This window comes from Hemibagrus wyckioides, linkage group LG10 (assembly GCF_019097595.1).
Source record: "Hemibagrus wyckioides isolate EC202008001 linkage group LG10, SWU_Hwy_1.0, whole genome shotgun sequence".
In the NCBI taxonomy this organism is placed as follows: domain Eukaryota; kingdom Metazoa; phylum Chordata; class Actinopteri; order Siluriformes; family Bagridae; genus Hemibagrus; species Hemibagrus wyckioides.
Window position 1 is genome coordinate 23,855,498 of NC_080719.1, and position 12,103 is coordinate 23,867,600.

Sequence of the window (12,103 nt, forward strand, 5' to 3'; positions counted from 1 at the left end):
TCATTCACACTGAATGTCAAAGATGAAGAGCTGAGGGCACGATACCTTTATTATCACCGCACATAGACCGAACAGGCATAATATTATGACCACCTGCCTAATATCGTGTTGGTTCCCCTTTTGCCGCCAACACAGCCCTGACCCATCATGTACTGTGTATTCTGACACCTTTCTATGACCCTGTCGCTGCTTCACCACTGTTCCTTCTATCGGACCACTTTTGATAGATACTGACCACTGCAGACCGGGAACACCCCACAAGAGCTGCAGTTTTGGAGATGCTCGGATCCAGTGGTCTAGCCATCACAATTTGGCCCTTTTGATCAAACTCGAAGCTCAAATCCTTACCCTTGTCCATTTTTCCTGCTTCTAACATCAACTTTGAGGACAAAATGTTGACTTGCTGCCTAATATATCCCACCCACTAACAGGTGCCATGATGAGGAGATCATCAGTCTTGGGTTGGGGGGGGGTGTTAAGGGCCTTGCTCAATTGCCCAACAGTGAAGCTTGGTGGCTTGGTGGTGCTGGGGCCTTCACACACCAAGAGATCAATAGTTTGTGTGCTGTTTGTACACTAAATATGAAAGAAATGTTCCTGTACTAAAAGACTCACAATGCCACCAGATTACTCAAATCAAATCTTCATGCAGCTAACACTCTAATACTGACGGCTTAAAAGGCAGAAGACCGGCTGGAAGAAAAAACAATAAAGCTGCTTTAAATGAAATCCAGAGGTAGGAATTCATTTTTTTCAGTCCAAAACTATATTTTCTGTTATGACATTACATTAACAAATATCAAAGTCATGAGTTCATAGCCCTCACTTTGCCAAGACATAACCAATTTATTAATGATACAAAGTAAACAAAATAAAGCATGCAGTATTGCATGGCTAGATTTCTTTGAAAATGTTCCCATTGTTGGAGTGAAAACATCAGTATTTATTTATATCTTGTGATTAATTCGGGGACCGTGCTCTCACCAGGGCCCTGTGTTTCACCATTAAGATAAATCTTCTCCCTCACACTTAGGCTGACTTTAGAAACCTTGAAAGGTCAGTTAAATGGCAGGACATCCCTCAAAGTCTTGTTTTGTTTTTCCATTTCTGGGAAAAAGGGAATGCACTTCAAGCTGGTTAAAGAGCGTCAGTGTGCCACACAGAACCCCAAGAGCCGATGAACTGGAACCAGCCCAACATCTGTGGATGCAATCACTGACCACCAAGGCACTCACTATAAGCACTATGCTGTGATTCTTATGCTGAAGACTTCAAGTAATAGCAAGACTTTTCGTTTTTTTTTTCTGTTTATCAAACGAGCTTGTATCTGTAACATCTGGGAATTTCATCTGTTTTATTTATTATCTGCCAGAAAGATCAACACAAGAAAAAGAAACACATTCTGGCACAAAAGATCCTTGTCATGTGAAAAAAAGCCATATTCCCGACTTCAGTGATGTCACAGGTCCAGAGAAATATAAATGCAGAGGAGGAGACTGGAAGCAAGTCACAAAGCAGGCAAACACTCACACAGCTCCAGCCTGCTAGAGAAGAAAACCAAAGATGTTAATACCCGTATTTCTTCTTTTGTTATTATCTGGATTCCTTAATACAGGAAGGAGTGTAGTGTCCAGTCAAGGAGCATCAAAAGGTCAGCAGCTTCAATTCACACATTCCTCTTATCATTTTTGAAATAATAAGCATGATCACTGATGATCAACTTTTCACTTCATCACCTTAGTCCTGCTGCATCATTTTGTTTCATAGCTGTTTTAATTTTTATCCTATCAAATATTTGTCTGAGTAATTTTCTGGAGTAGCGATGCTGCTTAAAGATCAGATTTCTTAACCGTTTATAATGGCATTTAGTGGGTTAACTTTTCATATATTTGCCTTAATGGTTACAAATAGCACTAAGTGAGAACAGTGTATAGTCAGGTAATAGTAAATAATATGACAGGAGTCAATAATAATATTATAAACATATATAATAATACATAAAAATGTTTAACATTTGCATTATTTTCACCTTTTGCATTTATTTATAACCGCCTCCATTATCTATTGTATCGTCTGATCGTTTCTCAGTTATGTTATTCCCAGTTTTCTTGAAAAGCTGGATTATGTGAGGAAAAGAACTGTGCTGTAATGTGTATGTGAAAAATAAAGGCTTCTTCTTCTTCTTCTTCTTCTTCTTCTTCTTCTTCTTCATTTCCTGATATATCTGTTATAATTCCACCAGATATCTCGCACAAATCAAGCAGGTCATGGAAAATGTTTTGCTTTAACAGCATTCTGTTGCCTTCTGTTTCAGATTATTGCCCTGTTATCAAATACACCTGGACATTTTTCACTTCTTAGAATGATATATTTTCCATTTTTCCACTCTGAAACCGAACCTTCCCACTCGGCGGTAATATATCAGTGTTGTTATGGTCTCCTACAAGCAGCTTTAGCAGAACTATTGACTGGAATGTATGTTGCAGACTCTGACACAGTTAATGGAAACACCACATTTCCATCCCAGCACCAGAGAGGCGCAGTGGGGTCCCTAGGGGAAAGCAATAAGCTGAGATATAAATTTTCTTCTAGAGATCAGCTTCATCCTGAGAGACGGCAGGAGCAGAGGTGAAGGCGAAGCGTGACTGATGCTCCTTCTGCCTGAAATATGACCCTTGCTGTTTCGCCCCATCCAGCACAGCCATTAACACTTCCCTTCAGTGATTCCTTCATTTCATTCTTTGGAAACATACTTAAGGTAGAAAGGTACACAGGTTCCAGGAAATCCTGGTGTAGAAAGATCTGACTTTTCTCAGTTAACATCAAACCGTCCTCTGTCAGAGAGCTCAGACACCAGAGACTCCCAAAAGCCTGGTGGAAAACTCATTGCAGCACAAAGGAGTGAAAGTCAACATACTGTATAATACCTTATGGGTCTGTTTCGTTCATTATTCAGTGTATGATACTTTCATTTATGAATGTCTCGGTTTTCGCTTATGGCTGCTTTTTTGACGGTATCTTTTCAAATATTTTTTTTATTTTTTTCTACAGATGAAGAGATTATAAAACAGATTAAAGGTACAAACCAGGCTCTGGCTGAAATTAAGGAACTGTTTAAGCAACAGGTAAAAAGCAAACTGAAATCCATCGTTTGTCACGAGTGGTGTAGATAGTAATCTGTTTCAGTGGCACGGGGGTTATTGATATAGGCTAAATAAGCTAGCTCATGGTGTATGAGTACAGTTTATCAATAAGTGACACATTTTGGTTGGATTCCAGACAATAGTAAAAGTGTTGGATGCGTGATTTACTGTAACTCAGTGACGTCATATTAGCATTATAATTGGTACTATCTGAGTCAAAACGACCCAGGACATTATTGGGGTTTTAAAAGCACTACAGAAACAATAATAATAATAATAATAATAAAATACCCTAAAAGCCTTTTATATACACCAATAACAGTGATAATCTCATCATGGCACCTGTTAGTGGGTGGGATATATTAGGCAGCAAGTCAACATTTTGTCCTCAAAGTTGATGTTAGAAGCAGGAACAATGGACAAGTGTAAGGATTTGAGCGAGTTTGACCAAAAGGGCCAAACTGTGATGGTTAGACCACTGGATCAGAGCATCTCCAAAACTGCAGCTCTTGTGGGGTGTTCCCGGTCTGTATCTATCAGTATCTATCAAAAGTGGGTCAAGGAAGGAACAGTGGTTACCTGGTGAACAGGGTCATGGGTGGTCAAGGCTCATTGGGGATCGAAGGCTAACCCGTGTGATCTGATCCAGCAGATGAGCTGGTGGTCATAATGTTATGTCTGGTCAGTGTATCTTTCTGTGCTTTAAGCAAACTTGAATAAACGGGTTCGATTCTGAGCGTTTCCCAAAAACTTGCTTCTATGCTAAATTTTCTCTAGGTGTGAATGTTTGTGTTCATGGTATCCTGTGATACTGGTGTCCTATTGCAAATGTAGTCCTACCTTGCTCCCAGTGTTCCCAGTTTAAGCTCTGGATCTACTACGGCTGTGACCAGGATTAAACAATTACCGAAGATGAATGAATGAATGAATGAATGAATGAATGAATGCTCATCTACACCTCTGTGTGCTATTCACATTTCTATGCTGATTGCTGATAGCTGACATTACACTCTATTACACTGTTGATTTATTGTTATTTCTTCATGTACCAGATTGAGGAAATTGTGTTTTTAAAGAACACTGTTATGGAGTGTGAAGCTTGTGGTGAGTAAAATGTTGCTTGCATTTTTATGCTGTAAATACAAAAAGGGAAAGTCATTTCATGAATTGTTAGATTGCTTTGTTCCATCAGTTTTGTTATCTTATGTTTTCTTTAAAACATCTTTCTTTCTGGGTTTTTTTTTCACTCAAAAGTGTTACAATGTAATAGGACATAATGCTCATATTTATTTATTTAAAATGTATTTATCTATTTTACATTTATTTATTTATTTCAAATTTATTTATTTTACATTTATTTATTTTACATTCATTTTTTAAATTTGTTTTTAAATTGTATTTATTTTTCTTGTAGGCATGCGCACAGATGTTAAAGAACCCAAACCATCCTGTGATCCCAATCCCTGCCACCCAGGCGTGACTTGCACCGAGACAGTTAATGGTATCAGATGTGGGCCATGTCCTCAAGGCATGGAGGGAAACGGCACCCACTGCACAGACATCGATGAGGTATGGTCACAGGAAACCACACTGCAATGCTTTTTCCACTATGATCTCTCTGAAATTTATACGGGTGAGGTGTTTGTTCTAGTCTTGAAAGTTTATAGGGAGCACTGTGCTTTGTCCGCTGTCAATCAAAATTACGGCGCTAACCCATTATATGCATCTGTGAGGTCATGTATGTGCAAGAGTGTAGATAGCGATTTCCTCCGAGTGTGTTACACTGCCCTGTGATGCAGCAGGAACAGCAGTTTGAAAAGACTTCATGTGTCTTAAAGGAAACATGTGTTGACCTTCACTTACACCAGTTGGGAAGTGGTAGCTCAGTGGTCAAGGTGTTGGACTTCGGATTGGACGGTTGTGAGTTCAAATCCCAGGTGGCGGCTGCTGGGCCCTTGAGGAAGGCCCTTAATGCTCTGTTATATAAATAGGATGAGTGTGGATAAGTGTGTCTGGCAAATGTAAATAAATGTAGCTGTCATAAGTGAGCATTTGTTAGGAATTGGCAGGAGCAAATAAATTTATACAGGCTGTTTTTATTGTAATCTGAACTTCTAGCATGTTGTGTGTTTTTTGTGGTTGTAGTGCACTGTGAAGCCATGCCACATGGGTGTGAGATGCATCAACACGTCTCCTGGTTTCCGCTGTGGTCAGTGTCCTGCTGGTTACGCAGGTCCCCCAGTGCAGGGAGCTGGAATTGACTACGCCATCTCCAACAAACAGGTTTCCACTTCTGGATCTGAACATTATTCAAATAATGAGTTTAAGGGGTTTTTTTTCTTTCATACATTGATGCTTAATACATTCAATACTTAAACGCTTAATAGACTCAATTATTGAGCCTCAATTTTCTCTGTCCCTTCATTCCTTCATTCCAGGTTTGCCGAGACATAAACGAGTGCGAAATCTCAAACGGAGGCTGTGTGGAGAACTCCATCTGTTTAAACACAGCAGTGAGTAAAAGACTAAGACTTGCAGAAGTCACAAATCATCACCAGTACAATGTATGGTTTTTAAACTGTGTGTCCACAAAGGGGATTAGAATATTTGCCTCCAGAGTTTGGGGTTTGATTCCCGTCTCTGTCTGATAAGCACAGAGCTTACATGTTCTCCCCTGCTTTCAGGAGATTCCTCTCCCAGTCCAAAGACATGTGCTGCAGGCTGATTCCCATGACTAAACTGTCCGTAGTGTGTGTTGGATAATTAGACCGTAAACCTAAGCCAGAAACTAAGCTTCTCTGCCATCGTCTTATTCATATCCTTGAAGCTGTATGCTGGAGGTATTTGATAAGGAGAACAGCTGAAATTTCAGATGTTGTTTTAAAGGCATTAATGATATGGTCAGACCTTTATTTTTAATCCTCTTTTCCCAAAAGACATCCACACTTATAAATTACCCAATTTACTGTCGATAAGCAATAATAAGCAGTACATGATAGTATCCATAGATAGATAGATAGATAGATAGATAGATAGATAGATAGATAGATAGATAGATAGATAGATAGATAGATAGATAGATAGATAGATAGATAGATAGATCCCTTTTCTGAAACCTTCTCTTGTTGGATGTAGGCTTTGCCTATATAATACATGATGTATATATGACAGGCACATTCTACTTTCTACTTTTAAAAAAAGGCAAAACATTTTAAAAGCATTAGGTAAGGACTGTAGGAGGTCAGAGAAAACAATTTCAGTCTTACTATTCTGAGTGCGAGTTAGCGCGTTAAAAATAACTCGTTAAAAAGAAAAAGTGACGCCAGCGTCTCTATTCATGTGACTAATGAGAATGAGCTAACTGAATATGCCTTCTCCCTGAGAGGAAGGTGTTTTAGCCCTTACTTGAAAAAGTGAGTATTTATTTTTTTAATTAAGGAGAAGAAAAAATAATTAATTAATTTAATAATATTAAATCTAATCTAATCTAATAATAATAATAATAATACAATCTGGTGACAAATGAAGTAAGAATTAAGAAATTGTAAAAAAAAAAAAAAAAAAAAAAAAAGTTAATTAAAAAAGTATAGACAATACCATAAACAAACAAGTGGAAGATCAAGATTATGTTCCAGACCTACACACATTCACTTTTTTTCTTTTTTTTTTTTACAGAACACAGGTTCACCCAAACTGGACAGTTTGGCCACATTTGGTGAGCCTGAGCTTAATAGAGCCTCAGATTCCTCAAGGTTGGATGTATTGTACAAACTCACTCATCCATGTCTTTATGGACCTTGCTTTGGTCACTGGTGTACAGTCATGTTGGAACAGGAAGGGGTCATCCCCAAATTGTTCCCACAAAGAGCATGAAATTGTCCAAAATGTCTTGGTATGAAGCTGAAGCATTAAGAGTTCCTTTCACTGGAACTAAGGGGCCGAGTCCAACCCCTGAAAAACAACACCTGAACTCAATGATTTGGAGGGGTGTCCCAAAACTTTTGGCAATATAGCACATGTGTCTATGTGTGTGACAGGGGTCTTTCCGGTGTGGTCGCTGCAAGCCTGGATTCATAGGAGACCAGACGCAGGGCTGTAGACCTGAGAGAGCATGTGGAAATGGACAGCCCAACCCTTGCCACGAGAGTGCTGAGTGTATTGTCCATCGGGATGGCAATATCGAGTGTGTTGTAAGGACTTCAAAAGCACTATGATATGTGTTGAAGTTGAGATCTATGCATTGTCATTTGTCTAAAACACCAAATCTGACTAGAACCTCAAACATCTGTATTTAGTGTGGAGTTGGTATGGCTGGCAATGGATACCTATGTGGAACTGACACAGATATCGATGGCCTCCCCGATGAAGAACTGCAGTGCTTTGACCGAAACTGCGCTAAGGTGAGAATAGAGTTTCTCAGAACATCTGAATCGGTAATCCAAGTCCAACAAACTCAACAGAAAGGGCTTTGCAGGACAACTGTCTTACAGTACCCAACTCCGGCCAAGAAGATGCTGATAAGGATGGCATTGGAGATGCTTGTGATGATGATGCAGATGGAGATGGGATCCTGAACACAGAGGTCATTTAGACCAAATTTCTAAAATCGGTGTAAAGACTGGTTATTATCATTTCTACTAACATGCTGCTCTGTTTCATTAGGACAACTGTGTGCTCGTGCCAAATGTAAACCAGAAGAACACTGACCAAGATGATTATGGAGATGCTTGTGATAACTGTCGATTAATTAAAAACAATGACCAAAGGGACACTGACAGTGATGGCAATGGTGACGAATGTGACGATGACATTGACGGTGATGGTATGTTTGGAATGAGTGTAACCCTTTGGTTTGGATTATATTAAATTGGGTTTTGTTCTGATTTAGCTGAAATTCTGTTCAGGCATAAAAAACGACAAGGACAACTGTGTGAAGGTTCCCAATGCTGACCAGATCGATCGTGACGGCGATAATGTTGGTGACGCGTGTGACAGCTGTCCATATATTCGCAATCCTGACCAGGTCTTTTTCTCATGCTGTACATTACTTCAGTCTATATGGTACACACTTTCCCTCAGTGATGAACTCTTGTGCACTTTCAGATGGATGTTGATAATGATTTGATTGGTGATCCATGTGACACTAACAAAGACAGGTACGGACAAATTCCTGGAACTGATTTGATTGGTCATCCATGTGACACTGACAAAAACCGGTTTGGACCGGTAATCTGGTTGATTACTCGTTTCCTTTTCCCCCCAGTGATGGAGATGGTCATCAGGACTCACGAGACAACTGTCCCGCAGTCATAAACAGCTCTCAATTAGACACAGACAAAGATGGAAAAGGCGACGAGTGTGATGATGACGATGACAACGATGGCATTCCTGACCTCCTTCCTCCGGGACCGGATAACTGCAGGCTCATCCCCAACCCACTCCAGGAAGACTGGGATGGTCAGTTTGACCTCCTTAGCTTTTTAGTCAAATGTTATTTCTTTTTAAATCTGAAGATACCTCCACAAATAAATTACAGGGGACGGAATCGGAAATGCCTGTCAAGTTGACTTTGACAACGACACAATCATAGACTCAATTGATGTGTGCCCTGAGAATGCTGAGGTCACCCTTACTGACTTCCGTGCCTACCAGACTGTGGTGCTGGACCCAGAAGGAGATGCCCAGATTGATCCAAACTGGGTGGTGCTTAATCAGGTCTGATTTGCAACCTCCGACCATTAAAATACTGAAGTTGAGCTGACCATAATCCAACTGTTGTTTTTTTTTAACAGGGAAAAGAGATCATTCAAACCATGAACAGTGATCCTGGACTAGCTGTTGGTAATATGTTTATAAAGCTCTGGAATTAAATCCTTCATTAGAGAAATCTCAATTTATGGACACATGTATCCTCCTTTTTTTCTTGCACGCAGGTTACACAGCATTCAACGGTGTGGACTTTGAAGGGACGTTCCATGTAAATACAGTAACGGATGATGACTATGCTGGGTTTATCTTCGGCTATCAGGACAGCTCTAGTTTTTATGTAGTCATGTGGAAGCAGGTGGAGCAGATCTACTGGCAGGCCAATCCTTTCCGAGCTGTCGCCGAACCGGGAATACAACTCAAGGTGCAGTGTGTTTCCATTCATTTAACATCAAAAATATCCACTTGGCAGACACCGATTACAGGTCAGTGTGCTGAATCTGCTGGTTAGGATCCCACAGAAAACGTAACTAGTGGGACGTCTGCTGGCGTTCAAAGAGATCACCCAAAAACAGTTTGCATGAAATGAATGAACGGCGAGATATACTGGATCATTTGATTCGCTGAAATATTGCATTTCACCAAGAATTACGAATAATTTAAAATTTTGATGTGGAAGCATTTTTACTTCTGCATTTGAAGGAGGCTCATTTATTCTCAAAAAAAAAAAAAAATCACCTGTGGTCAGGGTTTCAATAGCTCAAGAAGGGCTACTACACTTATAAAATGTACTATAATAATAATGTAAAAATAAAAATAATAATTGCTAATAATAATAATAATAATAATAACTATTATTATATTAAATTCCAAATTGGTTTAATCTTGAGAAGACCTTTTTGACAAATTTTCCCACTCATGCATGAGAACAGAAATATCTGTAGGCATACAAATATTTTTAGAAAAGATACTGCTTCGTCTTCAATTCCACATGGAGTGCAGCAGCGTGTCTACAAACCATCATAAATATATATAGTATACAGATCCTGTATACCATTATATTATTAGAATATTTCAGCACTCTGAGACAGACACAGAGGGTGGGGTTGTGTTACACCCCTAATAAGGATTTTTCCTTGCGGTAAAGTGTCAGCTGGTTACCCGAGGGACAATAACAGCTGAACCTGTCAATCTCCAGGAAAAGTTTAAATTGATCCAGTGTTGCTTTGCTTTGTTTTTTTTACTGATACTCTTGGTAGGCTGTGAAATCCAACACAGGGCCAGGAGAGAATCTGCGCAACTCGCTGTGGCACACAGGTGACACTGCCAACCAGGTGAAGCTGCTGTGGAAAGATCCCAGAAACGTGGGCTGGAAGGACAAGACATCTTATCGCTGGTTCCTCCAGCACAGACCCCATGATGGGTACATCAGGTATGACATTAAGTGCTTCATTTACATAAGTAAGTCCCTAACTCACAAAAAAACGATGTTGAATTTTCGGTCACACATACAGGGTTCGGTTCTATGAAGGTCAGAAGATGGTTGCAGACACAGGAATTATTATTGACACGACCATGAGAGGAGGCAGGCTTGGAGTCTTCTGCTTCTCCCAGGAGAACATCATCTGGGCCAACCTGCGCTACCGATGCAATGGTATTTACGTGTTTGAACTAAATAATCAACAAATTGAATAAAATAATATGAGAATGAAGCTGACAGTGTTAGCGTACATGAACTGGGGGAAATAAGCAGATAATAAGATACTGTAGTTAAAGGCCTGTATTACCTGTGATCCATGTTATACTGAACTAAACCTGCCTTGCTAAGCTACAGAAGCTACATTCAGCAGCCATGTGTTGCTTTTTGTGTTGAAACCTCTTTATATTTCTTTGTGGTGATCTATCTATCTATCTGTCTATCCGTCCGTCCGTCCGTCTATCTATAAGATTAAAGATTATTTAAAAATAGAAATTCTGATCTGTTCACAATGATTCTGTCAGAGTCTATTCTCCAGCCCTGATATCTTTCCTTTGCTCTTCAGACACCATTCCAGAGGACTTGGACACATACAGAGCCCAACAAATCCAGCTTCAGGTTTAGCCACAGTTGTCAGCCCACGTCTCCAAGTCATGTTGTCCATTCCTTCACAGTGACCAGTGGCTCTCCTACACCAGTGCTTTACAAAGTGGGATTTGGAGACCTGCAGTGGTCAGTGCAGCAATACCAGGAGGTCCCTGATTTTGTATTTGTTTTTTCATTTTAGTTACAGCAGTGGAAATCCCAACCTACCATAAGAGTGTTCAATGTAATATTACACTTTTATAGTTATTAAATGTTTGAATGAGTTTAATCCAAATCTCAAAAAACTCAAAAATGAACAACTATTAATGATTAAAAAATGTCTTAATATGTCCAGTCTGTGAAAATTTCAGGAATAGAAGCTCTGTAAGTCATATATATAGACTAAATATTATTGTACACACGTAAACTATGCTCACGAAATAAATCAGTGTTGAGGAAGTCCATTGAATTTCATGTAGAGAGAAAAGGAAAGTTAGTTACTAAAAGTTTGAGAACCCATAACATAGACCATACACCAATCAGCCATAACATTATGACCACCTGCCTAACGTTGCTTCGAGGCATGGACTCTACTAGATCCCTGAAGGTGTGCTGTGGTACCTGGCACCAAGATGTTCGCAGCAGATTCTTGCAAGGTCAGGCCTGTGTGAATACTTACAGGATACTTTTGATAGATACTGACCACTGCAGACCGGGAACACCCCACAAGAGCTACAGTTTTGGAGATGCTCTGATCCAGTGGTCTAGCCATCACAATTTGGCCCTTGGTGAAAATTGCTCAAATCCTTACACTTGTCCATTTTTCCTGCTTCTAACATCAACTTTGAGGACAAAATGTTGACTTGCTGCCTAATATATCCCACCCACTAACAGGTGCCATGATGAGGTCATCGGTCTTGTTCACGTCAATGGTCATAATGTTATGCCGGATCTTTACCGTACCAGCCGATCTACACTGTAATGGAAATAAACATATCATTTTGCTACTGAGCTAAGACTTTTTCACGCTTTTCTTTTTTCCCCCCTCTGAAGCATCTGTGAAAAAGACCCCAATGGTACGGCCCCACTGAAATCACAGGCACGGCAGTTTGAATGTATATATTTTAAAAACACATACAGAAATACAGATTACAAAATAGAAAGGATGTAATAAGAACGATCTGATATATGC

The 12,103-nt window shown here is 39.7% G+C and overlaps 1 protein-coding gene across 2 annotated transcripts in view; it reads left to right on the forward strand.

The window, feature by feature from the left end:
- The first annotated feature begins 50 nt into the window (after nucleotides 1–50).
- Nucleotides 51–12,103, forward strand: part of comp (cartilage oligomeric matrix protein) — a 12,494-nt gene continuing 441 nt past the window's right edge. The window contains exons 1-20 of one of the 2 annotated variants that reach the window (XM_058400877.1): nucleotides 51–736; nucleotides 1,119–1,651; nucleotides 3,052–3,125; nucleotides 4,196–4,247; nucleotides 4,558–4,712; nucleotides 5,289–5,426; nucleotides 5,582–5,656; nucleotides 7,181–7,333; nucleotides 7,439–7,543; nucleotides 7,618–7,725; nucleotides 7,806–7,965; nucleotides 8,048–8,166; nucleotides 8,247–8,299; nucleotides 8,407–8,600; nucleotides 8,680–8,858; nucleotides 8,936–8,984; nucleotides 9,077–9,273; nucleotides 10,109–10,281; nucleotides 10,364–10,503; nucleotides 10,892–12,103. The exon at nucleotides 10,892–12,103 is cut by the window's right edge and continues 441 nt beyond it. In XM_058400877.1, coding sequence (XP_058256860.1) covers nucleotides 1,564–1,651; nucleotides 3,052–3,125; nucleotides 4,196–4,247; nucleotides 4,558–4,712; nucleotides 5,289–5,426; nucleotides 5,582–5,656; nucleotides 7,181–7,333; nucleotides 7,439–7,543; nucleotides 7,618–7,725; nucleotides 7,806–7,965; nucleotides 8,048–8,166; nucleotides 8,247–8,299; nucleotides 8,407–8,600; nucleotides 8,680–8,858; nucleotides 8,936–8,984; nucleotides 9,077–9,273; nucleotides 10,109–10,281; nucleotides 10,364–10,503; nucleotides 10,892–10,950 — 2,271 coding nt within the window. In that variant the 5' untranslated portion in view covers nucleotides 51–736; nucleotides 1,119–1,563 and the 3' untranslated portion in view covers nucleotides 10,951–12,103. Of the gene's footprint in view, nucleotides 1,652–3,051; nucleotides 3,126–4,195; nucleotides 4,248–4,557; nucleotides 4,713–5,288; nucleotides 5,427–5,581; nucleotides 5,657–7,180; nucleotides 7,334–7,438; nucleotides 7,544–7,617; nucleotides 7,726–7,805; nucleotides 7,966–8,047; nucleotides 8,167–8,246; nucleotides 8,300–8,406; nucleotides 8,601–8,679; nucleotides 8,859–8,935; nucleotides 8,985–9,076; nucleotides 9,274–10,108; nucleotides 10,282–10,363; nucleotides 10,504–10,891 lie in introns of both variants that reach the window. The other variant, XM_058400878.1, reaches the window with a different exon arrangement.